This window comes from Hippoglossus stenolepis, chromosome 7 (assembly GCF_022539355.2).
Source record: "Hippoglossus stenolepis isolate QCI-W04-F060 chromosome 7, HSTE1.2, whole genome shotgun sequence".
Classification (NCBI taxonomy): Eukaryota; Metazoa; Chordata; class Actinopteri; order Pleuronectiformes; family Pleuronectidae; genus Hippoglossus; species Hippoglossus stenolepis.
In genome coordinates, this window is record NC_061489.1 from 14,860,225 (window position 1) to 14,888,078 (window position 27,854).

The 27,854-nt window shown below is 41.5% G+C and overlaps 4 protein-coding genes across 4 annotated transcripts; 2 read left to right on the plus strand and 2 right to left on the minus strand.

Moving 5' to 3' along the window:
- The first annotated feature begins 247 nt into the window (after positions 1-247).
- tbc1d10c (TBC1 domain family, member 10C) lies at positions 248-7,920 on the plus strand. The gene is made up of 10 exons (XM_035161489.2): positions 248-317; positions 1,054-1,194; positions 2,755-2,854; positions 3,055-3,162; positions 3,319-3,425; positions 3,601-3,715; positions 3,997-4,062; positions 4,148-4,337; positions 4,738-4,895; positions 5,142-7,920. The coding sequence occupies exons 2-10, from the start codon at positions 1,058-1,060 to the stop codon at positions 7,689-7,691; spliced, it is 3,531 nt and encodes a 1,176-aa protein (XP_035017380.1). The 5' UTR covers positions 248-317; positions 1,054-1,057; the 3' UTR covers positions 7,692-7,920.
- On the minus strand, positions 7,912-12,687 carry rad9a (RAD9 checkpoint clamp component A). The gene is made up of 12 exons (XM_035161494.1): positions 12,360-12,687; positions 12,122-12,192; positions 11,917-11,990; positions 11,772-11,820; positions 10,934-11,048; positions 10,671-10,770; positions 10,371-10,477; positions 9,830-9,936; positions 9,637-9,701; positions 9,459-9,557; positions 8,720-8,969; positions 7,912-8,342 (listed from the first exon to the last, which is right to left on the minus strand). The coding sequence occupies exons 1-12, from the start codon at positions 12,391-12,393 to the stop codon at positions 8,226-8,228; spliced, it is 1,188 nt and encodes a 395-aa protein (XP_035017385.1). The 5' UTR covers positions 12,394-12,687; the 3' UTR covers positions 7,912-8,225.
- zgc:113229 (uncharacterized protein LOC550612 homolog) lies at positions 11,928-20,114 on the plus strand. The gene is made up of 7 exons (XM_035161491.2): positions 11,928-12,199; positions 13,540-14,954; positions 15,034-15,176; positions 16,628-16,964; positions 17,423-17,528; positions 17,687-17,895; positions 18,481-20,114. The coding sequence occupies exons 2-7, from the start codon at positions 14,103-14,105 to the stop codon at positions 18,769-18,771; spliced, it is 1,938 nt and encodes a 645-aa protein (XP_035017382.1). The 5' UTR covers positions 11,928-12,199; positions 13,540-14,102; the 3' UTR covers positions 18,772-20,114.
- On the minus strand, positions 20,085-25,990 carry p2rx3a (purinergic receptor P2X, ligand-gated ion channel, 3a). The gene is made up of 12 exons (XM_035161493.2): positions 25,702-25,990; positions 24,536-24,671; positions 23,967-24,038; positions 23,403-23,469; positions 23,038-23,134; positions 22,843-22,920; positions 22,510-22,651; positions 21,777-21,913; positions 21,586-21,679; positions 20,830-20,895; positions 20,658-20,735; positions 20,085-20,527 (listed from the first exon to the last, which is right to left on the minus strand). The coding sequence occupies exons 1-12, from the start codon at positions 25,833-25,835 to the stop codon at positions 20,399-20,401; spliced, it is 1,230 nt and encodes a 409-aa protein (XP_035017384.2). The 5' UTR covers positions 25,836-25,990; the 3' UTR covers positions 20,085-20,398.
- Positions 25,991-27,854: the final 1,864 nt, after the last annotated feature.

A 27,854-nucleotide genomic window follows, 5' to 3' on the forward strand; every position in this document is an offset into this window, starting at 1 on the left:
AAAATCTGTACATACTACCTAACTAAATGGACGATGAATCAGCATGTTTGAGTATGACTTCTATGACAAATGAGAATGACATTTCTTTTCCAATAAAAGTCATTTTGTTGCTATAGCAGCCCTGCATTGATTGACAAAGGGAAGCTGATTTAAGAGGCATCGTGGATTTGTAAAGCTGAGAGGAGGAGCAAAGGGAGGGGAGAGAGAGTACAAATGAGTAAGAGAGAGGGAGGAAGTTCGTCTTCCTCACTTCACTGGAGGATTTCACACTCCACCTCCTCCGCAGCGACTGATCAAACAGGACGGAAATGTAAAAGGTATTTTTCTATTTCATAGCTATTTTAAGAGATTTAACTGCTGTTTTGGATTTGATTTGTCCTTGTGATGTGTTTAGATCACTTAATGAATCAGTTTATACAAAAAACTGAATAATTACAAGCCTGGCTTGAATAAAAGAGGTGGTAAAACATGTTCTATCCAAATGTTACTACACACTGCAGAGTGATTTCTATTGAGCATCAACACAAATTGTTTGCATGTCACCACAAACTACTACAAATACTTATGGAAGGGGTTAAGGAGTTGAACATCTTTTATATTTTTACATGTGGGAGGTATAAGGTTGCACAATATGGTGAAAAACTTTATCAAAACAGAAATGTTGATATCGGTGGATGTAGATAATCATGATAAATGTCACATTATTATTTTAGTTTAAGTTTAAAGATTTTTGCTCCTGAGTGAAGGTTGTGGTTTTAAACTCCTCTTCATGAGCAGAGAAACACTTGATGAACAGCAACACTGATGGAGGTCAGTTATTCATTATACCTCCTCACTTTGCTTGCTCAACGCATGAATAATGTATCAATACATATTGTACTTTTTAAAATATTGCTATTGATGAAAATTGTATTGTGATAATTATTGTTATCATTTTATTGCCCAGCCCAAGTGGGAGGAATGATCTCTGAGGAAGAGTCACATCAGTTTTCATTCATAATCATAATAACAGACGACCAGATGAGTAAAGAGACCCTCCTCTTCTCCTCTCAGTAAGATGATGAGTGCATCGAGTCCAGCCCAGAGGAAACTCAGTGAAGAGGACGGCTCTGGATCTGATGCAGGGTCAGAGGTCAGTCTGGAGCCTGAGACCGACCGCTTTGGATTTATTCTGACCAATGGATCCACTGCTGGGTGAGCACTTCCACATCTGTGCTTGTCTACTCTTACTGTGACTGCAACTGTTAAATATAGGCTGAGGTGGCTGTTGAAATTACTAAATGGTGTCACATGGCCCAAATTAATAAACATACAGATCCTAATGTCCAGAAATTTTGAAAAATCAAATACATTCAGTCCAAAAAAACATAATGTGAGGTCTTAAAATCTCAGTCCATTACCAAGATATATTTATTTATTTTCATTACTTAAACAAAGGTTTTTAAATGTTTGTGATCATATTGAGATGGATTGGGGAGATTTTCAAACATTATTATCGCATGATAGATTCAAGATTCAATACTTTATTGCCATATCAACAAAGAATATTCAAATTGTTACAGTAAGCTCACAGAATGAAATGGACAAATATACACACATTCAAAATACACAATAGAGTATGAAACATATAAGAAAAATCAAAGCTCTTAGATCCTATAACCAATGTCAAAATAAATTCATATTGATATACAATATGTAAATATACACATTTCAGTCAACAGTACACTTCAGCATTTATGTTCCTACTGTGCTTGTGCTTTCGGACCTTAAATCACTTAACTGCAGGTTAACTGCAGATTAACTAAATTTTAAAGGGCCCATAAATGAGATTTTCCTCAAAACAAGTCATTTTCCTCCACAGTAAAACCACGTATGTCTACGAAGATCATGTCATCTGACGACCAGTGAATTTATTAGAGAATAAAAAGCATTGTTAGTGTGTAGAGGGGACCACACGCAGAAAAATGTCTCTGCTAAGAGGTGAAAGGAAGCCTTGTTTACACAGAGAGGAAAACATGGCTGTTTCCCCAATGCTGATCTCTGTACTGTGAGATCAGATGAGGAGAAAAAACACGAGAAAGGTCAATTAAACTGTGCACGGAATCTACAGTTAAACATGTTGCAGGATTATTCATAACTGTGGTTTTATAGGGTCATCTACACAGGTACTGCTCTGTTCAGCAGAGACATGCTGCCCACAGTGGCTTTAAGTTGGATGGACGAGGATTAAATGTTGAAGCGGAACAAGGAAGAGATCAAACCTACTGCAACATCACAGGACTCTGGAGGGGCTGCAATAATCAATGATACAATAATGAATCAGAAAACATGTAAAATCCTGAACACTTTCAATTTCAGATATCAGTAAGACTTTGTATTTACACCACATTAAAACAATCATGAAAAAAATTCTGGTGGCAAGCTGTAAATGAAAACAATGTGAGTTAATAGGACACAAGTATAGCCACCTGTCGTCTTCGCACTTTCCCCAGTGCTGACATCCTGACTTGTTGCCATGGAGACGTAACACTGCTAACCTGTGGTTTTCCTGTTTCCTGTCTTGTTTTTTCGGAGCACTGCCTTTTCAGAAACGACAACACATTAAAGTGCATGCAGAAACATGGCACAGTGACATAAAGGTCTGCAGTTAAATGAGCATTAATACTGTAAAGTTAATGGGTGAGACACATAAAAGGCTTTCACTGCTATCAGAATACAGTTGTTATAAAATACTTACCTGGTGTTTTGTGTCAGGAGTGTGGGCCCACCACCCGAGTTGGTCAGGCACAGGGAGAACAAGTGGATCAGCATCATTCTCCAGTGGGATCGTATGATGTTGAAGAAGACCAGTAAGGTGTGTCCCATCTTAAATAACCCTTAAAATCGAATGATGGCTGAACTCAGTGTAGCTGATTTGCCTCAGCAGGGTCCTGGTATATATATATATATATACTCATATCTTTAAAAGTCAAAATCCAGAATTGTGTTTCTGTAGTCATGTGTTTAAATCTGCTGTGGGTTGATTCTGTGTCTCTGTCACATGTGTCCCTTCAGGTCAAAGAACAGTGTCAAAAAGGCATCCCGGCCTCCCTGAGAGCAAAGTGCTGGCCTCTGCTGAGTGCAGCCACTGACAGGATGAAACAAAATAAAAACCTCTACGAGGCAAGAACACCTAGTTAATAGTGCCAAAAACAATTAGTTGATTAGCAACAAATATGCCGCCCATTTTCTGGCCCCACTTTCTCAATTGTTTTATGTCACATTTATATCATATCATTTGTGGATATTTCAGTTAAGTCTCTTCTGTTTCTGTGCCAGCTTCTGGACTCGCAGCCCGCTCTGCAGAGCTGGGTGGACGTGATTGAAAGAGACCTGGGCCGACAGTTCCCCTTTCACGAAATGTTCCTCTGCAAAGATGGACACGGGTAGGAAACGTCTCTACAGGCGTAGTCCCACCACATCTCTGCGTCTGTCTCTGCTGCAACTTATTACTTCATTTAGACAAGAAAGTAATCTCTAAATTAATCTCTCAAGTGAGTTTAATCTAAACAGGATCTTTTAAACTTGTTGTACTGTCTGTTGTGGTGTGTGTGTGTGTAGGCAGCGTGGTTTGTTCCGGGTGTTGAAAGCCTTCACTCAGTACCAACCAGAGGAGGGTTACTGCCAGGCACAGGGGCCTGTAGCTGCAGTGCTGCTGATGAACATGCCTGCTGAGGTAGATAACAAGTTTAATTTAATATATTAAATAAATACACTGCAAACCATTTTATTCATCTGAATTTGAAGTGCAGAAACAAAAGCCCCTTTCAGACACTGAATCTGTAAAACTGTTTGCTTCATTTTTCTGTTAATATACTGGCAGTTTAGCAACAGCAGCCTGTCCCATGGCACAAAGACTGCTTCAGATATAACTACCTTGGTTCTAACAGGGTAATAAATGTTCAGAAATCAAATCAAATCACATCATCTAAAACCGACCCTGTGTGACTCCTACAGGAGGCCTTCTGGTGTTTGGTGCAGATCAGTGAGCAGTACCTTCCTGGATACTACAGCCCCCTGTTGGTGAGAACATGCATGTTCCCCACACATCACAGGAAATGCTCCTGACACTTGCAAACCTGTTTACCTGCTGCCCTGTGACATGTAGGAGGGCGTCCTGTTTGATGCCGGCATGTTGACCTGGGTCTTGAGACGGACGTGTCCAGCTGCTCATAAACACCTGCAGCACCACGAAGTGGAGCCCCTCATGTTCGCCACTGATTGGCTAATGTGTCTGTTCACACGCCACCTGCCATTCAACACTCTGCTACGAGTCTGGGACCTGTTTTTCTGCTACGGTACATCCTCCACCTAGGCCATAGGCTGAGGATCAGACAAATCACATTGTTTCCCAAAAGGCAGGCAACTTAATGAGTAATTTCATCAACAAAGTAACCTGCATGTCATGGGAGATCATAGAGTGCATACCTACGCCCTATCTCGCCATGCTAAACAAAGACAAAATAGATTCCTGGATCCGCCTGTTAAACTGGATGTGCTCCAAAATTGAATGGGTTCTTCCTTGGCCCCACCCCTTCACAAAATGTCATCTAATATAAAATCTATTTAATTTGATGAAAACCAATTTTGTAGTTTTGGTTTAAATCTGCTGAAATGGGTTTGATATGTTTGCCACTGTCCCCTCTGGTGTCTCTTCTACCTCTCTGTCCACGCTGACCTCTCCAGTCTTATATGCAGGGGTGCGGGTGCTGCTCCAGGTGGCCGTGGTGCTGGTTCGTCGTGTGCTGGGTCGTGCCGAGCAGAGAAGGCAGTGTCAGGGTCAGATGGAGACTCTGGAGAGGCTGAGGGGCGTCAGGGAGCAGGTCCAAGATGAAGACGATGCCTTCATAGCAGAGGTAAGAAACTGACTGCGTTGACTGCCATCAACCCTCATTCATTTTCATGAAGGCACCAGTTTGCCATGGTTACTGTAATTTTCACCAGTATATCTATCACTTGTCCTGGTGCGATCAACATCAACATGTGTTACACTTAGGTTAGTGTGGTACATGAATTATTATGCAATACTGTCCAACTGTAATAGTGACATTACTACAGTTTAAAATAGGGTTTCACCAGTGTTTTCCTCTCCCTGCACTCAGGTGTGCTCGGTGCCGCTGTCGTCCAAAGATCTGGAGAAACAAACGGAGAAGGAGCTGGAAAAGTGGAGAAAAGACAGACCTTCGTCCACATTTGACCCCAGAGGTCGCTGCCAGGGACACCGGGTGGCGTGGGCGAGGGCTCGGCAGAACCAGGAAGATTGGGATAGGAAAGAGAGACAGAAAGGCAACCTTTCTGTCCCGCTCTCTCGCTCGGCCTCTACTCTGTCGCTGTCCCCTTCGCTCCTTCCCCAGAGGTTGGGGAAAGGCGGACGTAAAGTTGTAAGGCATCTTTCGCTGGGAGCAAAAGATGACTGGAGAAGCCGCAATGATTTAAATTTTAATAAGGTGCCGGACGTTCAGGAGGAGGAGGACGTGGAAGCATGCAAAGAACAAAGTGAGGTGAAACTAAAAGGACAAAGTAATGAGAAAGAACTTTTAGAGGAACCAAAGAAGATGGCTAAAATCCAAAATATGCTGACAGAGCACACAGAAGAAACAGAAACAGTAAAAAAAGAGAACGACCGAGCTGAAACAGTAATGACAGAAATGGTGGATAGTTACCCTAAAGAGACAAAGGATGAAAGAATGGACAGTGAAGTAACGAGTGTGGGGATCGAACCAAACCAAAGTCCGGCCAAAGACCAGACTGTCCAAAATATTCTTCAGCTAAATGAACATACCTCTCACTATATACAGGAAGAGGAGCTGGGCTCTCACAGCCAATCACAGACTCACAAAGGCCAAGACCAGGAAACTGAGGTCAAAGACATGACGGAGGAGACAGAAGAAGAAGTTTCAGAGAGTGAACATTCAGCTGTGGTGGAAAAAAACCAGAGTGAGACACAGAAAGTTACTGCAGATGCATACACACACAAGGAAATGGAAGTACCCGCAGACCAAAGTGAGGAACAGATGATTCAGTTTGACATGAAACCAGAGGAGGAGACAGAAAGTAAAAACAATCAACAGCTGCAGGTGGACACGGTCACCGAAGTCTCAGAAATAAGAACTGAGCCAATTCAAGGCTCAGAGACGGAGGAAGAGGAAACGTTCACTGACACGAATCTAACAACAGAGGCAGAAACACAGGAGGAAGTGATCACAGAGGCAGACGAAGGCTCACAGGTTGATGCATTTGAAGAAATCGAAGAAGAGTTCGACCCACAAACAGAGAAAGAAAGTGAGGAAAAGATGGAGGAAAATACAGCGGCAGAGGATGAATCAGAGAATGAAGTAGAAGAAATAGATTCAAGGACAGACACAAAAGCGGAAACCTTAATCCTGCCGTTACCTGAATGCGTCCAAGAACAACAGGACAAGGACGTAGTAGCTGACACAGAAACTGAAGCTGTAATACCAGTTATAGAAAACACAGTGACAGAGTCAAGTGAAGCTTTTGATCACTGTTCAGAGGAAGAGTGTGATGAGGTAGCATTCGAACCCACGCAGGAAAAAGACGAAATCATTTTGACTGTGCACTCAGAGGCCCAGGTTGAGGATGATCAAACACAAGCAAGGGAAATACAAACTGAAACTCAGAAAAACATGGAGACTAATGACTCTGTCACATCTACGGTGAAGGAGGAGACTTTAAAGCAGGTTGAAGCAGTGAGTCTCACTGCCGAGCCTGACGGGAAAATAAGTTCAGTGGAAACAAGTGTCTCTGAGGAGCCTGTCCCCGAAGATCCGACAAGCCGGGTCACTATGGGTCCTTCAGAGGAGAAAGAAAAAGAGGAGAACGTCTTCATTTCTACTCCTAACGTGACAGACAATCTACACATAGACAGCAACTCACAGACACACAATCAAAATGATTTTCTGACCGAGCCGAATGACGGTGGCCTGACACAAGCCTCTGGGCGCCGCAGTAGCCGCTCTTCAGGGGATTTCTGTGTCCGCAAGTCTTCCAACTACCATGAGTCCAGGTTGGCACGTAAGCTCTCCACAGACCTCTTCACTGCCCCACAGAAAACGAGTCAACCACAACCTGTCCCTAATGACGCAGAAGTTAAACACACTGAATCACAGCCCAATCCTAGAGCAGTTAACCCGACCCCAACTTCCCCTGATGTGACTCAGTCTTCTGAAGTCACCTCGTCCTTGTCTGTGACAGAGAGGACGGCAAAAGAGCAGGAGCCGCCTGCCACCACTAAACGATTGGGTTTCTTCCGCCGACTGAGAGGAGAGCAGTCCAAAAAGACAAAGGAAAAAGGCGCACAGAAAATGCAAGTCCCCAAAATCTTGATTCAGGACTTCAGTGATGAATCAGGGATTGGGAAAGTGGTTCAGGATGAAGGCGAGGAGAAACTTAGCTCCAGAGAGAGACGGAAGATACGGCGGGAGCGAGAGAGAAGTGACAAAGAGGGAGAGAGGGCGAGAAAGAAGAAAGAAAAGGAGATGGAGAAGGAGCGAGAGAGGAGGAAACCGCAGACGAGGGGTAAAAGTTTTCAAGTGCAAAAGGAGAAAGGTAAAAATGATCCCGGTCAACATGCAAAGACTGGCTCACAGACGCCACGATATTCTGCGTCTAACACTGAAACTTACTTTTAACAAACGTTTGTAATAGTGACTGGAGGGATACGATTTTTAAATGATCTGCATTAAGATAAAAGCTGCATTTAGCCAATGCCATATTTTTGCATCACCTTACAACTATGTATTCCAGATCTCATCCTTCCTGGTCAGAGAAGGAGACATCCCCCTCACCCTTAATCTTTGGAGCATTTAAACTTTTTAACCTGAAAATAAATAATAAATGATGTTGACATAATTTGAAAAATAGCTGTGTTTTATTCTGAGGGACTTTCTTTTCGCTGCCCCTTGTTCACAAACCGAAGAGACTCCAAACAAAAATAAACAGGAAGTGCTTCATGTATTTCTTTCACATAATCCCAGGTTTCCACCATTAATATTATGAAGTAATAAAAAACAAGCCAGTAAAGATGAAAATAAAGATCCCAGATGTCCATGTCTGCATTTTCAAGTCGTTTAGGTGACTCAGTTCAACAAAAATAAAAGTGGAAACAAATGTGCCCACTTTCAGGTCAGTCCATCTCTCTCGAGCCACATTCCATCAGTCCAGTGTTACTCTTCTTGTGTGTCGTCCTCACTGTCACTGGCCAGCACTTCCTGATTTGTCGCTGGTTGAGTGCTCATCTGAGAAGATGGGGGAAGCACAGATCCAAAGAACAAGGAACAGAACTGTGGGATGACAAGACAGGAGGGGAAGATATTATAGGACTGTTCAGTGTTCGAGGTGGCATAGATGCTATGACAGTTCATACAAATGTTTTATATAATATAAGTGTCTTGTGTGCATTAGAACCTGCTCTACATCATAATTTATGAAATGTATGGGTTTGATGGCTTTAAAGTAAGCTAAGGTTAGAAAATGTATATTTGATAGTTTTACTACTGATTGTATGAGAAAGGACATCTCTGCTATTTACAGGGATAAATAATAATTCATTAACTATAAAAACATAAAGACGTGCGAATGGAGAGCTTTTACTCTGAAAAAACATTTAGTCCTTTTATGACATTTGACCGACCCATCTATTTAACTAACTTAACCATACCTTCTTATTAGGTGGTCTGTCGGAATCGTCTGTTTCATCTTTCTCCTCCTCCTCCTCTTCTTGATTGTGTATCCTTGTCCTGTGATTGGCTGCGACAGGCTGTTTTGAATATGTGGATTTAGCTAACGGGGGAGTGGGTGGACCTGTAGACGAGGGACCCGGTGCAATGCTGGTATCCATGGCAATAAGATAGGAGTCTATGTCGTCGTTCATGAAATCATCTGGAGGGGGAGGAGGTGGTGTGTGTGCTCTGAGAGGTGGAAGAGAAATAAGAATAAGTAAATTCAAGATGTAAAAAAAGTAGTGTTAAATGAACGTTAATATAATTAAGATGTCCTGAAATGTTTTTAAGACCTAGTGCATAATATTTTAACATATTTAGGACTTTTTTAAAGATGATTAAACTTTTTAAGACCCGATAGAAAACTTCCCCTACCCCTCCATCTGCATAGTTTTGAGTAGATAATGAGTGAATTTTCATTTTTAGGTGAACTATCCCTTTAATAACTGTAGGATTTCATGTTATTTTCAAGGTTAAAATGGCTGTTTGTGCCAATTCAACTACACTGAACTCTAATTAGACTTTACCATAGACTACTGTGCACACACCTGCAGTCTGTGGTCAACTGACTCTCCACTCAGGGGATGCAATTGACCACCAGGCGGTGCTGGTATCCTTGCATTGAATGCTTTAATTTCCCGATTTCAGTTCTGCCATTGGCATTGAGTTTTGTTTTACCGTCTAGTGTTGTCTTTACGTTGGTGGGTATCATCAGAGAGCGTGGCGAGCACAAAGTTCCCCTCCAGGACACTGTCCGTTACTGAAAGCACCACAGGGCTGAAACCCACATTGTAAATATCAGCACATTGTAACACAAGCGATCATATGATATCTGTATGTGTGGGAGTATCCTTACCTTCCTGGTTCATCAAAGTAAATAGAAATAGGGAGATTAGCAGACTCTGCAAACACTAACAAACCCTAGAGGAGAGATGACAAAAATTACCTAAACTTCATTCATGCCAAAATTTGAAATAAACTAATCAGCTGACCACAACATATTTTAGCTGCCTCCACCTTGCTTTCAATGTCCGCAAAGGATTTCTCACCCGTAACTCCTTCAGACAAAATGTGACGCTGTTGTGAGCTCGGACGGCGAAATGGTCAAACTCGTCTGATGCTAGACACAGCTCTGTCTGCATGGCCTTGGACAGCTCTGAGAGGGGAAAACGAAGAAACGCATGAGTGATTGGAGGATCAGGGCATTCAAAAAGAAATCTAAACAAACTAAAATATGACGTATTCTCAAATTCAGTGTTTGTTAACACTCAAATTTTGAACGACGACTTCAATTGACTAATGATAACAAACACTGAATAGTGTAATTCTGTAGTTTTGCCTTTTTACCACACCTGGGCACCACTGAGTTCATATCCATCCCCTCCCTTTAGCATCAGCTCTATGTCATGTTAATATTAGAAGGCTGTTTTGAAAACACAATGACTCATTAGGGATGCAGGATTATTAATATAATTAAATACAGCTTTGTTTATTTGTCCATTTAGTTTTTCTTCTTTTTTGGAAACTTATTGATTTTCTTTAGTAAGTCAGTCTGTATCTGCCTGGTGAACAGATTGACAACTACATCACCTGCTTCGTCGTCCACATGATTCCTGAACCACATCCGATCATCATTCACTGCCATGGTCACTTCGTCCAGAGACGAAGGGAAATGCACAACTGTGTCCGCCAGCAGCCTGAGAGCGAAGGAGCCCAAACAAATTGTGAAAGTGCACAGAAAGAAGGACAGCAATGAGCCACGGCTAAATGAACAACTTAAATTCCAAACAAACGTCAAATGTAACAGAGATGGTCCGAGATAGAAAGCAGCAGACAGGCGATACTACAATAATATTTTTATCATGAAGAATGCAGAGAGATCCCACAGACCTGGGCTGGGCCCTGAACACATTGGCAGAGGTCTCCTTATCAAACACTGCCTGTAAACTTTCACTGTCCTGGAAAGACAGGTTATGTGTCTTCAGCAGGCCTGTGGAGAAGATAAGGACACTCAGACTCTTCCATGCAGAATACAGACCAATTAATGCATGATGTGCTGCAAAGAATAACACAGCTGTCGGAGTAAATGAGATAATCGTAAAAAAATCATCCATTTTAAGAACCGGTCTGAGGGAGAAGTGAGGCTCTGGTACCATGTTTGCAGTGCAGGGTGAAGGTGAGGCGGTTCTTTTTCTTGTCCAGCTCGATGTGACATTTTTCCACCGTCTTCTCGAGAGACGCCAGAGACCTGAACACGGCCTGCACGCTCTGAACCGCGCCGAGAGGAACATAAGAAGGAAGGAAAACACAGCACTTACATTAAATGCGCACTTTGATTTCTAAAATCTACACGTGAACAGATGCCCCACATTTTGTTTACATGCAACAATACAACTGCTTGGTGACACACATTCTGCTCTTTGAAATTGCTGCCATAACCACAGAGCAGTACCAATAGTAGCATTCTTACAGGAAATATAGTCTTTGAAGTTAAGTACAGAGATATTTTGTGCTTCTGCTCTGAATCACGGAAATTGGGTCATTAATAACCAAAAGTGTTTTGATGAAAAAGAAAATGTCGATATGAAAATGTTTCAGGGGAAAGGCACAAGATAAATAGGATAAGAAAATGGTTACAAGTTGGTTACTGCTGATCCATGTACAGTACAACGGCAGAGGATGTGCATCCTGACGACCTGAATTTGTTGTAACATCACACACTCTGCCTGAGTTTAAAAACTAGTGAGTATGAAGCAGGAGAGGTCAAGACAAAAGGCAAGAAGCAACTGCAGCTTCTAAATGGTCGTATGAATGCAAACTCAGAACGACTGCAAAAAAAGAAAAAATGAGACCCGGAAAATAAACACTGACCGGGTCACTAGGTCTTGTATGACAACAACATTGTATTAACACAGAGACGGCAGGTGATGGATGTTTTAAACATTACTCATTTCACAGTAGAAGAACAATGGCTGGTGTCTGTCTCAGCACCTTTATAGCCATCTTGCAGCGGAATTCCTGCCCATTGGGGATGGTGTACCTGTGAGGAATGTGAGGGGAAGTTGGATTAAAGCTCTGACTCAGAGAAATGTCTTGAACAGTCACACTCTCTCTCTCACACGCACACACGCTGTACCTGCTGAAGAAGAGTGGTGCGAACAGGAAGCAGCCATATGCAGACCGAGAGGAGTTCACAGACCGCAGGGCGAGCTTCGAGAGAGAGAGAGAGAGGGAGAGAAAAACAAAGCAGCTCTTCTCATTGACACCAACGTGAAGCAACAAGATAAGTGCACGGCAACAGGAAGTGTTGGTGCGTGTGCGTCAGTATCTCAGCAGCTCACCCCGTCGTCCTGAGGCTCCACATACAGCTCATCACCGATCCTGGACAGCGAGTGGATGGCTTTGGCCAGAACTGGAAGGTAGACGTAGACACAAACAAACACACACACACACACACACACACACACACACACACACACACACAGACACACAAACACAGAACACACATGACCACAACACAATCATTACAATTAATTCATTCAATATCTGATGTGCTTGTTAAGACAGGACTGAACATACCTTTCACGTTTCCTCCCGTCACGACGCAATCCATTCCTGCAAACTATAGGTCCTACTTTTTCCCGTTAGGTTAGCAAACTCGGCTAAAAGTTAGCCCGGCTCTATCGCTCAAACACCAGCGCAAAGTGAACCAGCGGTGGTTTGATTGTTTTCACATCGGGTAGAAATCTTCCCTGTGTCGCAAACATGCTCCATCTGTTTTGTTCTCGTGTTATTATCAGTTTGACTTCCGATGGGGGCTCGACCGTTGCAGTTTCCAGCACCGATCAAGCGTTGTTTACGCCGCCATTGTCCGCTTCCGCCCTGTGGACCAATCGGAGAGACAGGAAGTCAAGGGGGGCGTGGATGATTGCACACATGCGCGTTGGGTGTCTTAAAAAAAAACGGTCAAAAGAAAAGTCCCCTAAAACAGAAATGGCCCCTTCACTCATCTTTCAATAATAATAAAACAATAATATTTTTATATCAAACAATATTTGAACAATAAAAAGACAAACAACATAATTTAAATGATGTGAATCAGCTTCTAACACTTAAATATAGTTCATATTGTAACTCATTAATAATGATAATTTAGGAATAATAAATTAAAATATTTTTGAATAAAGAAAAAATAGTTGGAAATAACCAAGTGTGTTAATATAATATAGTAACTAGAAGGAGGCTAACGTATATATTATATATGTATAATATAATATTGTAGATTTCACAGTTGATATGATTTTGCTTATCCCAAAAGTCATTGCAAGATTTTCTATTTCTTTAAATATGAAGACACATAAATAGCAGCTGCTCTCAAACGCCCTGTAATTACTGTGCAAGGGTCAGAGTGGGAAACAAGAGGGAGTGTGTGTGTGTGCATGTGTGTGTGTACACATGCATGTGTGTGTGTGGAGTTGGGGAGAGGAGTAGGAAGGAAGGGAGGGAAAATATAAAGATGGGCAGGCAGACAGAGAGAGAGAGAGAGAGAGAGAGAGAGAGAGAGAGAGAGAGAGAGAGAGAGAGAGAGAGAGAGAGAGAGAGAGAGAGAGAGAGAGAGAGAGAGAGAGAGAGAGAGAGAGAGAGAGAGAGAGAGAGAGAGAGAGAGAGAGAGAGAGAGAGAGAGAGAGAGAGAGAGAGAGAGTCACCGTCAATGCACAATTATCTCACCTTACTGGTCTTTCTCGTTGGTCTGCTTCAGTGTGTAAGTTTAAAGGAACGCTGGCATGCTCCGGTTCTCCTCCCATCACAGTGACAGAAATGGCTGCGGGAGAAGACGAGTGACAACTGAAACCGTGGACATTTAAATGAAACCGAGACTTTGAGGGGAAACAAGAGGACTGCTGCTGAAACATTTGAGGATCATGGGGGAGTGGGACCAGTGTGAGAGCGAAACATCTCGGAGAAGAAGCACAAGCAGCAAGGAAAAAGAAACGTTTCTATCTAACTGAGGGAGTGATGTGTTATAAGAAATGGACCTGTGTTGATATTTGCTCTGAGGAACCGTTAAGAGAGTAATGGAAAAAGATTGGAACATGATAAAAGAAAGAAATAACCATCACAGGAGTCTTGACAAAAGAAGTTGGACACAGGGGTGATTTTCTTTTTTCTACAGTTTCTTCTGTCATGGTCTGCAGTTTATTTTTAAATCATCACAATACATAACTCTGTGAGGAATCTAATTCGTTGAATATATTGTTTACGTATTGTTGACATGCTTTTCTGTGACTTTTGGATTTGAATCACAACAATATTTGTTCCTATATGTCTCAGTCACATAATCCCAAAGACACTCAGGGCATGCTGCAGTCCATGCTGCAGAGACTGAGGCTCCAGCCAGGAAGAGAGGATCAGCCCCTCCTGCACAGCCCCGGGCCCATCACAGCTGCCTCTAACCACCCTTTCAATGGCTTTGAGTTTGGTACCAATGGAATCCCTACGAATGAGTTTGGAATCTCCGCTGTGGACAATTTAGTCATCAAAGGTGGGGAAGTACGCCAAGCAAGTGATGGCTGTGGAATTGACGGGGGTCTTGTTTCCTTCCCCCCCCAGAAAGACAACACTGATAAGGACACGGGTGAGAACAGGGTGTTGGGAGAGGCCACATCACCTCGGATCACCCCAGCAGGAACAGGGCAGTCGTTTCCTGCTAAATCACTTAAAGGGGCTGATATCACTTCCTTTAAGGACACTGATAGGGAAAGGGGGACTTTTGGCACTTCGGCTATGACAGGGCAGGTCCCTGCTCTCACAAACTCAGGACAGAATGCGATCCAGGATCTGGAAAAGGTTCAGCGTTTCGCACCTAAAGTCTACATGTGGTCGGTGACGCCCACAGATGCAAATGTTGACACAGGAAGTCAAGAGAGTAAAGTGCCTAATGTGGGAAATGGGGAATTTGGAGCTTCGGCACAAAGTAAAGACATTCAGTTTGTCGCAGGTGGCCAAACGACAACTAACAGCAGCTCCAGACAAAAACAGCGATCGTCGGAGAATAAGCCAAGGAGATGGACGCAGAAGATCAAAGAGAGATGGATGGACAGGCAGGGGAGTTTTGTCAAAAAGGAGAAAGAGGATGGAGGGAGAGTTGACCAGAACAGTAAGCAGGGAACTGAGGTGAGTAGTGTCTTTAGATTATACTTTGGATTATATTCTCTATTTGTCAAACGTAGTGAAACTGCGACTCCCTTCACAGATTTCACCTCCGAAGCAGCCACTGCCAGCAGAAAATCTCATCATTACATCACATAAAGAGGAAGAGGGGACCCTGGTCTCATTAGACAGCAGTGAAGCCCCTCCACCACACACAGACGACAGCTGTCTCGAGGAGCGTTTCAGGTGATCAAACACGCAAAACCAGCGCTTCAGTCAGCCCGACACGAGCTCCAGTTCTCACAGTTTGATTTTGTTGATTCGTCTCTGCAGCGCTAAAGCGACACCAGTAAGATATGTGAGGTATTTCTGAGCTGTACCCAACCATAGCTATGGTGTTAGTTTGGGCTGTTTATATGTACGCTGTGATGTGTCCTCCTGATCTGATGTGCCAAACACACCCCTCTCACTGACAGCACTTGTCAGCATGCTTGTTCGGCCACACTTAGGGAATGTGATAAGCATGGCATTTTAATAGCACTTTTTTTTTATCATCAACGAGACCATCAGTGGAAGAAATGTTCAGATGCTTTACTCTAGTATAGGTGATAATATTACAACAAAGAAAAGTGTATTAGACGTATTAGAAAAAGAAAATTTAAAATCTTACATATAAACAGACGTACAATTAACAAAATCTAACTCAATTAACAAAGGAAGAACTACTCTTTACACATGCAGAACGACCCTCATCATTGTTAGTTATACAGTGTGCTATTGTCACTGATTTTATTTTAAAATATAGGACAAAGTGGTAAATATCCCTAGTACGTTTGAAGGTCTTCTGCACAATTTAAGTTACCAACTACAAGTAGATGTTAGAAGGTGTTAGCAGCCACCAGCGGATGATAGGGACATAACTTCAGTTGTAATCAACGATGCTTTAATGTGTTAGTTGGTGCTAAATTGAACCATTTCATACATTTTGTTTATATACAATTCACTATAAGAATGTGTCATGTTTTATGTGCCTATTGTTGATTCTTTTAAAGCCTACAAAGTAGCTAGTAACTATAATCGTTAAATAAATGCACTGGAGTGAAAAGGACAATACTTCTCAATACTTGTGAAATGTAATGGAGTAGAAACCCCCATGATTATTTCCTTTGTGGTTGAAGGACAAGACAGGAGTTGTTTTATATTCTTAGTTAGCTAAATCAATTAAAAGATGAATGTCTTTCCAACGCCTTGTTCAAAGAGATAAATCTTTAAAAAAAAGTCACAAAAGTATATTTTCTTTAAAAATTGGTTTTTTTCAGAATACTCCACCCTTGCTGCTCCAGTACAGTGATTCCAAACCAGGGGGCACTTGTATCTGACAGGAAATACTTCTCCAGTTGCCATTTGAGAGATCGTGCAGTATAAATTCAAAATATTGAGGGGTTGAGATGGTCGTACACTAACCAGATGGTTGGTGGTTTGATCTCTGGTCTTGGGAATGATACTGAACCCCAAATAGCTCCTGACAGCTGTGCTGGATGAATGTTGTGCGATAGAAAAGGCGTTGCGTGTGCGTGTGTGTTTTTTGGGACATTAGAGTTTAATGGCACAAAGGAATAAGACACATCAGGCTGAGTAGGATCAATCCTTTGTAAGTTTTCTTCAGCTCATATGATATGTCTTCATGTTGTTTACAGGCCTTCTAGTGACGTTGAGTTTGGCCTGGGCTCATTCAGCCTCCTGGAGGAGATTGTCACAGGTCAAGAGTGGGCCAGGTTCCTTAACCCCAACCTGCCAGCTGCCTCAGCCAATCAGAGACCATCAGTGGAGCCGCCGAGCCAACTCAACAGCCCCCCGGATTTCCGCATGGCACAGATATCACCTGATAGATATTCCCAACCCGTGAGCATGGATGTCTCAGAGGGAAAACAGCAGCAGTACTATGTAGTGGCTGATCAGTCAGAACCAATGGAGGAGTGGCTGCCTGGAGAGAGAGGGCGGGGGCAGCAGCAAAGACCTCAGTCCTTTGTAGAGGTTAGATATCATTTATATACTTTTCATAGAAATTATTGGATCCTTCTTCCAATTCATATGTTTTCATAATGATTATAATAACAATAATACATTTTATTTGCCCAGACTGGACAAACTAAACACCTTTTGAGTTTTTATGACAAATGGCTATCACAAGTTCTCTTTCATGTTTCAAAGGGGAGGGTTAAGTGAGGGGTATTCAACATGCAACTTCACCACTAGATGTCACTAAACTCTACACGCCAAACCTTTTAAGGGTGACTTTTCAAGACATTCAATTGCACCGCACAGAAATAACTGAACATCAATAAAAAAGAATAATAGGGTAATAAAATATATATATAAAATCAACAGATTCATGAATTAGTGAGTAGTCTGAAGAATGAGATAAAAGAAAACCAGAACATGCCCTTTTGTTGTGAGAGTGGCTGACCCTGTCGTCTGGTTGTCAAACACAGCGTGCAGATATTCTGGACAACCCAATACTGAAGAGAGTCCACCTGAACAGAAAGAGACAGCATCATTCAGCTGGCAGGGCCGCGAGGCTGGCCACTGATGAAACAGGTAATGGAGGAGACGCAGACAAAAGTCACTTAATGCTCTGTAATATCACATATTTCAATCAGGTGAAATGTTGTCATGTGCGGCAGACACATTTTTGTGACTCTGCTCCGGAGAATTAAAAAGCTCACTTCTCTCTTTTGTCTCTTCTTTTATGGGAGCATCTGCATCTTCGCTGAGTATGACCAGCAGCCATGTGATGGATGAAACTGCAGAGTCGCAGCATGATGCTCTCATGCCTTTAAACCCCCTGAAGTCTCCTCCCGCCCCTCTCCCCCCATTCAAACCCTTCGCCCCTGCACCTCGGGGTGTCCTCAAACACTCCATGTTCCTTGATTCAGAGCCCTTGAATGAAATAATGACAAAAAGGGTGAGATGTTGGATATCACTGCGCCTGCTTGTGGCTTGAAAGATATTATCTACACAGCGGGCCTGTACCCTGCATTCATACTACTAATTCTAAACCTTGATTTATTAGTTTCCTGGTGACACCATATTCTCCCACAATTCTCGCAGCTGGTGAAAAGTAGCAGATAACCAGAGAAAGGAAATTACATTTTATTAAAATATTTGACTCTATTTGTTCAGTGAAATCCTGAACATTTTCCTCATAAAGAAAAACAGACAGGGCCTTGAAAGAAATGCCTAATTTAAATCCATGTATATATTGACTCATTATTTTTGTATTCAAAATGTATGTTGAATTTACTGTTAGATTTATCATTAATTGGTTTTAAAGACTCCATGTTACATGAGCAATTATATGGATCTGATTGATTACAAAAGTACCATCTTAAACTTATTTATTACTTATTTGTACCAAATTACATGGTACTTTCTATGATTTTATGAATGATTAAACTGTTGTAAAATATTGAGCAAATGTATCAATTTATAATGAGTGTTATTAACATTCCTCCCCCCCTTTTCATTCTATTCATCTTCTCTGGATCAGCGGCGAGTCGAGGAGAACCGCAGGGTTCGTTTCTCAGAGGAGGTGTTGGCCATAGACCCTCCGGAGCTGGATGTGGATGCTGAAGACTCGGAGGATGATTCTGGAGCAGAGGACGACTCTGTGATCGAGCAGGAGTGTGAGGTGGAGCAGTTGGAGATGGAGGAGGCGGCAGCAGCAGCATCAGTGGCAGCAGCAGCAGCAGCAGCAGCAGCAGCAGCAGCACGACGGTCTGTCCTCCCTGCCTGGATACAGGCTCTAAAGAGGAGGAACACTGGGAGGAAGCACAGATAGTAACAGACAGAGAAACTGCAGAACATCAGCATTTAGTCTCATACATGTGTCCCTTTTAAAATGAAAACAGTTTGAGATAGTTTGTCTCAAATGGAACTTCAAATAAATGATATATATTTTTTAATATCAGGCATATTGTAACAGTATTTCTAAAAAACATGAAATGAATGATGTGATAGTCTCACACTCTTGGTTTTTTGTTACTTGTTTTGTAAAAGATATTATTTTGGGGGCTCGGAGGCCATGGACATTCACAGCATCGGGCTCAAGTTGCCCAATACAATTGAGCGGCCCTTCTGGAGAAAAAAAACGTTTTTGCTATTATTGTGGTTGCGTAAACAGGACGGTCTGATGGAAAGATAATGCCTCCAGCCATTGGCTCCTCCAGCTACCTCCTTTTTTACTCACATGTATCAATTCTTCTGAATTGGGACGATGTGAAAAAAGTGACATTATCACAATAAACAAACCCATGGACACACACACACCTTTTTTTAGGCCTGAGGGAACATTTGTTCTCTATCAACAGACGAGCTGCCGAGGACTTTATGATCCAGTGTATTATATTATTTATCCATTCGATGCATTATAATGATTCATTTATTACATCAAACTTTGTGGCTAACTGCTGTGAATTCCTCTGGGGCCTCCCTTCACTGTATCCGCTCCCGTAAATCGCTGTCCGAGCCATTAAGAGGCTCTTCAGCTGATCTATTAGTGCCCTGGTCACAATTTATAGGGAAATGAGAGGAGTAACAGAGAGAAGGGAGCGAGACTGAAAGATAGGCAGACAGATGACTAAATAAATGCGGACAGAGCCGCGGGAGTAAGAGAATCCTAATGTACTTATGGATTGTTCACACAAAAAAGCAGGATCACATTAGTCCATTAGTCTGTGTAGTAACATCTCCTACTGTACGTCATCACCCAGAAGTGGACTAATAATGGTCCATTTGTAAACCTCAAGCACCACACACACTCAAACCGCCACCACATCACACACAGACACACACAGACACACTTGTACCACTGCCACAACACACACACACACATTATTCTTTACACCATTAAGAGCCTTCAGTGCTTTTATTTGTGCAGGAAGAAAAGAAAAGAAAGGCAGTCGTTGTTTGTGTGAACATGACGACAAAAAGAAATAACCCCAAATTATTTCCCCACAAGTTTTATTCTCCGCGTTGTTTTTCATATTGAATACAGCTAACTGAAAACAGAGGCGGATTAATTCAGCTTTAATACTAGTTCGCTTAATCATTTTGTTACAATTTATGAATGGAAATTTACTAAAAAATGAAACTGCTTATAATAAAATTGAATTTGCATTACCATATGTTTCTGAGTTGAATTCTTTTGTGTTGCTAATTGGTTTGGTGCCTGTTACTCTTTTAGGCGACAAGTCCATTGTTCCTTTTTCTTCGGACTCCGCTTCTATGTTGTGAAATTGTGAAGCTCGAAGCGACATTGTCCTTCTTTGCCCAGTTCCATAAACTTGCCAAACTAAATCTGAGTGCAGGATCCCGACATCCAGAATAAAAAGCATAATCAATCTGTCTCGAGGCAGTTGTTGAAGAGAAAGTCTATTTCTTCAGATGGCTTTCGTCATTGTCGTCACTCACATGGGTGTGTCGGAGGCCGCGAGGGAAACGGCTCCGGAGTCGTAGGAGCTCTTGATGCCTGGTTTGAGTGACAGCTGGCTGCCGGGGCTCTGAGCAAGGGATGCTTCGATCTGAGCCTCTGACACCTGATCGGACAAAACAAGAAGAGGAGAAGCTTTGATGAAGGGCTCACAGAGAAACTCAATGGACATTTTGGTCAAACTCACACCTCAGCGTTTATCACACAATTTTATTATTTAAAAAACAACACATTACCTCTTCAAATTTCTTGGCTTTGTACTGATCTGCCCCTTTCAGGCAGTTCAGCAAGATGATGTCACAGAGAACCGTACCCTGACGGAAGGAAGAACAAAAAAAGAGCACTGAGGACCGAGGGCAACAAATAAATACATTTTTATCATCTGTATTTTGATCAGAAATGACAAACCAGTCCAATAGAGGTGAAGGCAGCCACCAACTGGATCAGTGTTGGGATTGTGTCAAACTTTCCTGCCTTGAAGAGACAGACAGGAAGAGACGGAGTCAGTTTAGGTGACACAGTAAACAAACGATCCCAGAGTGAAGCGCTTGGTGCAGAATATTCACATTTTAAATAATATAATAACAATAATCAGATTTCACTATTTAATACATCATTCTGTGTGTAGAGAAGCAGATGCATTTTTTTTTTAAAGATGATGATTTGAATCATTCAACATTACGGGGGAATGTGCTTATTCACTTTCTTGCTGAGAGGCAGATGAGAAGATCAACGCCCCTCATTTATCTTTACAATAACAAGTTAGCTTTTTACTGTTAGCTTAGCATAGGTCTGGAACAGGAGAGAGCCTGGTTCTACAGGTAAAATAATCTACCGACCAGCGCCTCTAAAGCTCACTAAATAACCCATTGTATTTTGTGTACAGTCTTTCCTTTCATCATGGTTATGGAGGAGCCAGAGGATTTGACGGAATTGATCAAAAGATTCCAGACAGACACAATCTACTGGTGCTATGTTTGAAAAGAAACATTTGATTGTTACACATAACATGGATTTTGTTTGTAGATTTTCCAAACTCTTGGCAAGGGTGTACAGATTGTTGAGCCCTATGAATCATTATATATACATGTTAATTTGATTTAATTTAAATTTACACACACACACACACAAATTCCATGGCTGCAACAATTTCCCACAACTCACCTTGCCCGTGACCATGACATCGAAGCGGATTGCGTATGCTTTGTGAAGTGTCCGAAATTCAGTCCCATTCTCAGTCTTGAAATATTTGGCAAATCTGCATTCATAGAGAAGGAAGGGAAAAAAAGGTTTTAAGAATAAAAAAGAAATAAAAAATGAGTGGAAGTCAAGTGGAGAAAAGTCCTCCTCCCCACCTGAAGTTGTATCCTTTGGAGATGGCGTTCCTGGCAAATGGTGCGTCCAGGCGTGTGAATGTGTACTTGGGCACACAATTGTCGATGTTCAGGTCCAAGTTACACTTCCAATGAATGTTTATTCCTATTTCTCCACCCTGAGCGAGAAGGAGAGACAAAACCTTGAGCATTAGATGGCCTGTATATAAAGATAAGACTGTCATGTAAACTCCCAAACAGTGAAGCCAAAGCATCTTGTTTTCCCCCTGGTGGCTGGCTGTGGTACAGGTCATAAACCCTCCATGTTAGTAGATAGGACATGGACCAAAATGATAAGTCAAAGTACACATCAAATACATTTTTCTCAAAGATGGTTTCTGTCATTTTAGTTCCTTTCACACTGATGAATGTTCAAGTCCTTATTTTATGTTTGGTTTTAATTCAAAACAGGGGCATGACATTTCACATGTCTTGATTGACAGCTGAGACAGACTTGCGATTGGTCGAATGTGTGTGTATCGGAGGGACCTCGCTCCTGCAGCTCCATCCCCTGCACAGAATCTGGCTCTGCAAAATGGCAGCGTTTGTATCCAGGATATTTTAGCTTAATTTCTGGATAGTGAGAGACGCATTGTCCGTCTTTATTTAGAGTCGAGATGTTGAAGCCACTCTGTGTGTGTGTGTGTGTGTGTGTGTGAAGTCACAACACTTCAACATTGAGAATGATGAGTGAATTAAATGAGAGAGATGAGACATTTTTTGTCAGGTTCTCCGGAGACTGTCCAGTGTAACTCAGCACGTCCCCGACCCGAAAGATGGGACAGAAGGGGTTGGTCTCTGGATGGTACTTGCAGCTCCTAATCTCTGAGGCATTCATTGTGGTGGGAAAGTTCCCTCTGCAAGACAAACATGTCACATTGTGTGTTCATGATTAGAAAAAACAAATTTTTTGTAGCTCTTAAAGGAGGATGTGTGGTTATTACATATTCTTCACATACCCTTATCAAACTACCATTGTGTTTTCTTCTGCTTAGAATATGTGTGAATATGTGTGTATACTTGCCGTGTGTGTGTGTGCGTGACGTACCTGGTGACATTGAAGAGAGGAAAGCGAATACTGTTTTTGATGAAAATGGTGAAGTTTCTCACATCGAGGATCGGGTCTCTGAGGAGGATGTTGACAGAGGTGGAGGTGTGAGGATGACAAGAAAGAATTTTAAATGAGGGAGGTTTTATCAGGTTCACAAACACGTCCGTATATTTGTGAGTGTGTGAATCTCACATGGAGACCCTGTCGTTCTCAGCTGGACACCAGGCTTCAATCTGGCACTGACCAGTGTTGTTTGCCTCAGATTTGAGGCAAACACCTGTTATCACTCCTGTCATGTGAGAGAAAGAAAGATAAGAGAGAGACGGTGTGTCGAATTGGAAATTCTCAAGAGTTAAAAAGAGAGACACTCATTTTTGTTTTAATTATCTGTTTCTAAGACAGTAAACAACTGAAGAATGAGCTCAGCCTGTAAAGGACCATAAATCGGAGAGACGCAACAGATTCAGGTGATAATTCTCTGTAGGTTCATGTAAGAAACTTGATTTCACATTGTAATTACAATTATTATAATATTGTAAACAGTGGGTTACACTTACCATTGGAAAGGATGGACCCATAATGCTTGTGGCAGTCTTCATCCGTTTTACAAGAAAAATTGTCAGTCTGAAAAACACACACCATGGTTTTTTGGTCGCACTAAAGACTTCCTGCGGACCCTGTTTCTGGGTCTCTGAAGTTGGTTGCACTGACAGCTCTAATTTCAACCACATGTCCTAGTCAGTATTAATCTCAGCCTGGTGAGTGTTGATGAATGATTTTATACTGAGGGAGATCAGTCTTCATAAAGTGCCATTGGCAGCACGGTGCAGTGCAGTGTTTCGGCCATGGGTCTTTCTGTGAGGAGTTTGCATGTTCTCCCTGTGTCTACGTGGGTTTTCTATGGGTAATCCAGCTTCCTCCCACAGTCCAAACACCCGTAGATACACTTAGATCAGATTTGAACTAACATTTATAACACATACAGAATGTGTCAGGAGATCGCTGCCTGACGATTTGTGGTACTAGTCTGGTTCAGAGGGTCTTTAAATATAATCAGTAAAACCTAACAATACATTGAAACAGATCAATAATAAAAAACAGGGATTTGAATGTGTCCTCACCTCCGCACATCTTCCTTGGTACTGATTTTCAGTCATGATGAGTTTGGTCATGATGCAGAACACACCTGCGCCCTGGAAAACAGCACAACATCATGGTTTACTGCAGGTTCATTAAAAAGCCGACTTAGACTTGTCCTCAAGAGCTTGTCTCATGTCCTCCTAGAGGCAACTTGTTGTAGAGCACAAAAACATTTAAAATTCATCAGATGAACAAACAATTCAACTTCTTCTGTAATAAATATCATCACCGGTTAAGCAGACAATTCAAAGTAAAGAAAAACGTGTATCAGCTTTAAATCATAGAATAAGTGAATGTATTTCACATCCCCAAGTCCACACCGGACCAAATGAGTCTCACATCGAGCACAGAACAATGGATGAAGTCATGAACTAAAACCTTAAATTCAACCCTGAGGAGGTTATGTGTGATAGGAAACCTCAGATTAAGATGATCCATTTCTCAAAGCAAGAATAAAGGTGTTGGAAAGCAGAGATCCCCCCTGAGGTCAAAGGTGATGCTTTACCTCTGTGTGGGGGCGTTTAACATGTGTTATCAGGGTCACACTCACCTGTGGGGGATATACGTAGTCGGCCACATCCATCATACGGTCTTGATGGTAACCAAAACCTTTGACTTTGGTCATCACGGAGGACTCGATGCCGGTGTCAATGGTCTGATAAGCTTTCTCGTGGATGAAGACCCAGCTGCAGGATGAAGGACACAAAAAATATATATAACAGCAGCAGTGTCAGTGGACAACTGGAAACTGCCAATACAGATCGTATCATGGGCACATTTCTTTACATAAGAAATACCTGCACATTTTCCCTGTAGCCTTAAAATCGTAGATGTAAACAAATTTGATCGTACGTCTCCAGTTTGATTTTGGTCCCTTGTGTTTCTGTATCCCTTTGTCCAGCACTTAAATAAATAAGTACTTTATCTCCAGTTCGGTGGTTATACAGGTTTTTATACTTCTAGTATCTATATGCTAATCCTATTGTTTACACCTATAAAACTACATTTCATAGGGAAGTGTCACACTTTTTACTCTTTTACATTTAACAGCTATAAATACTAGTTACTACTGAGGTTACTGCAAATAAAGCTTGAATATAACTTTATGTCTTGTTTGAAAATATTATGCATTGATTTAACTAACCAAATATGAGTTATTATTCACTTACTGGCAACTAAATGCAACAATTTAAATCTGATTACGTGTTAAGGCATCAGTAATAACCTTAAAATAATTTCATATATCATGATGTATCACTGATAAGGGCCATTCTGCTGCATCATGAGCGCTTTTGATGCTGTAGTAACATTCTGCTGATGAAATTAAATCTTTATAAGTAGAGTTGTGAAAGCAGTATCTGTATATTGTGGTATTTATACTTTCACTTAAATAATGGTTCTGAGTAGTTTCTGTTCTGTAAAGAGGATGTTCAGCAGGTGAGGTGTGGTGTTACTTCACCTTTCCTTCTTTCCTGTAGGGGGGGAAGGGACAATGTATTTTAACACTACACAGCAATGGTGTTGAATCATTTGGCAACTATCTGCTATTTTTCTCTGTAGAAATGAGCTGCTTGTTTGTAAAGTTTGCTGAGTTTGTAAAACTTAATCTTTTCAAATCTCCACCAACAGAATTAACCTCGATTGTATTGACATAATGGCAGAAGTCTCAGATGGATACGAAATACATGTTTTTCAAAAAAAGAGGAGGCTACTGACCCGACAAAATATGTGATGATGAGCAGCTGTACGCTCCGGGAGATGATGCCCACAGACCAGCTTTTGACCACCACAGACTTGGTGGTCTCGTAGGTGAAGAAGTTATTGACGGCGCCCCACACCAAGTTACCCATGGCTGCTTGTCAGAGCGAGTCAGAGGCAGACGACAAGTGCTCTTCTTCCAGAGTCTCAGGGAAAAGTGTGGCTCCTTCTGTAATGTCGTGTTGGTAAAGCTCAGTCCTGATTCTAAATGATGGCTTTAATCTTCAGTTCTGGTTGTGGTCTCTTCTCATCTACCTCACTGCAAATTTGATGGTTAACCCTCACTGTCTCCCTCCTCTCCCTCACTGTCCGGTTTCATTGGTTTATGGCACAAACTGGACCTCCCCTTCCTTTCCTCAAATGAGCTATGAAATCATGAAAGTGTCTCTTCTGTCCCTCCCTCTCTCTTTCATTCTTCACCACAAATCCCCATCTCCCATGCCTCTTTACTCTCTCCATCGTTGGCTAATTCCAGCCATGTACAGCACTTTTGAGAACACACTAACACAGGCAACAATCATTTTCTCTTAAAATTAGTTTTCCTTTGCTCCTGACATGTTTTCAGGGTGATTTTTCTGTGATCACTTCTTTGATGAATTTATCGAATATTGAATGAATCCAATGCAAGACATGCTGCCTGACCATTCATTCATTCAAGTTAGAGAGTGAATCAGAGGGCATTAAAACGGACCATTCCACTAGTGTTTGCATTACCTAAGTACAGAGTTGGTTTCTTTACTGGTTCATTTGACAGGGATGTTCTGTAACAAATATGACTATGGATAAGCCAGACAGAGACTGTGAAAAGGATTTTCTATCTGTTATAATCAGTCAGATACACAGGCTTCCGAGATGAGCGTACAGCTATACTTATAGTAGGTAATTATAAGCAATGCTCTCACTCAATGAGCAGGTTTTCTCTGTGGTAATATCGAGTTTCAATATTATTATGTTATAATATAATGTTACATTATTATTACATAATATAATTCAATTTTTTCATCAATGTGGCGAAGTATTCCAGGTATTCAATTCATTGCATTGGTCAAAACAGACATTACTGCGTGGTTATTTACCCATAAACAGTTTTCCATTGATCTTTCAACAATAGATTTAGACAGGATATGTATTGATATTGCAATATAAACTAGAATGGCACTCAGTAGTGGTTCTGACTTTTTTTCATCAAGATTCATGAATTATTTTTTGGGGAAATCAGTAAAAATATCCAAATAACAAACCCTCTCTTGCAATGTTAAAGAAAGAGATTTAAAATTCCTGCATCCAAAACAGAATGTAATTGGCTCTTCCCTGAACCATATTCTGTTCAGTAGTTTTTGTGTGATCCTGCCAAACAAACTGACAAACCAACAAACACAGGGATGAAAATATAACCTCTTTGCCTTGGTGGAAGTAAGTATACAGTGGGATAAGGTTTTATACATATTGCCCACTCCTACTGGAAGGCCGGTGCATAGTTGGGCTGCGTCCATTATCCACTGCAATTTAAGTCTTTCTTTAAGTCTTTCTTTCTAAGTCCAAATGTTTCTGACGTGCTGCCATATTTATTCTGACTCTTGAAAAAAAAAAAGCCATGTTTTACAGATACTTGTAAACAATTAGCTGTAAGAGAACAACACCTAAATGTTTTCAGACAGCTCTTACTGGAACTACTTCAGTGGATTTAGAAAAGTCATAACTGGAACCAAAAATGGAACCACTCACACTCATCCAGATGTTCAACATGTCTCCATTAAACATTATAATGTTTCATTTTTGTAAATCAACAATATAAAAAAATAAATCTGATTGTATAAGAAGCTTGAGTGTAAATGCACTGTAAAATTTGTTAAATTTTGTCATTAGTGACAAATGTGCAATAATTGCGCCATATGATACGACCACTTCTCAATACAGCCATGAGTAGCAGCAGCATTATTGCCTCTAACACCAGGGAGATAATGTAATGATGCAATCACAATGTGTGTGTGTGCGCATGTGATGCATGTGCCTAGAGACTATGTCATTTCTTAAGTGCGTCCATTAGGTTTGTGGTCAATTAATGGTAATTTAATACAAAACGGGAAACACATAAACACACATGCTAGCTG

Excerpts from the sequence above, each read along its gene's own strand:
- tbc1d10c (XM_035161489.2), top strand. The coding sequence starts at position 1,058 with ATGATGAGTGCATCGAGTCCAGCCCAGAGGAAACTCAGTGAAGAGGAC. Across the intron at positions 1,195-2,754 it reads ACCAATGGATCCACTGCTGG|GAGTGTGGGCCCACCACCCG; the intron begins GTGAGCACTTCC and ends GTTTTGTGTCAG. Across the intron at positions 4,338-4,737 it reads GGACCTGTTTTTCTGCTACG|GGGTGCGGGTGCTGCTCCAG; the intron begins GTACATCCTCCA and ends TCTTATATGCAG.
- rad9a (XM_035161494.1), bottom strand. The coding sequence starts at position 12,393 with ATGGATTGCGTCGTGACGGGAGGAAACGTGAAAG. Across the intron at positions 11,821-11,916 it reads GCACCACTCTTCTTCAGCAG|GTACACCATCCCCAATGGGC; the intron begins GTACAGCGTGTG and ends CATTCCTCACAG. Across the intron at positions 8,343-8,719 it reads ACAGACCACCTAATAAGAAG|TTCTGTTCCTTGTTCTTTGG; the intron begins GTATGGTTAAGT and ends GTCATCCCACAG.
- zgc:113229 (XM_035161491.2), top strand. The coding sequence starts at position 14,103 with ATGTCTCAGTCACATAATCCCAAAGACACTCAGGGCATGCTGCAGTCC. Across the intron at positions 14,955-15,033 it reads ACAGTAAGCAGGGAACTGAG|ATTTCACCTCCGAAGCAGCC; the intron begins GTGAGTAGTGTC and ends CTCCCTTCACAG. Across the intron at positions 15,177-16,627 it reads TGTCTCGAGGAGCGTTTCAG|GCCTTCTAGTGACGTTGAGT; the intron begins GTGATCAAACAC and ends TGTTGTTTACAG.
- p2rx3a (XM_035161493.2), bottom strand. The coding sequence starts at position 25,835 with ATGGGTAACTTGGTGTGGGGCGCCGTCAATAACTTCTTCACCTACGAG. Across the intron at positions 24,039-24,535 it reads ACTACGTATATCCCCCACAG|GGCGCAGGTGTGTTCTGCAT; the intron begins GTGAGTGTGACC and ends GCTGTTTTCCAG. Across the intron at positions 22,652-22,842 it reads CCTCTCTTCAATGTCACCAG|AGGGAACTTTCCCACCACAA; the intron begins GTACGTCACGCA and ends TTTGTCTTGCAG.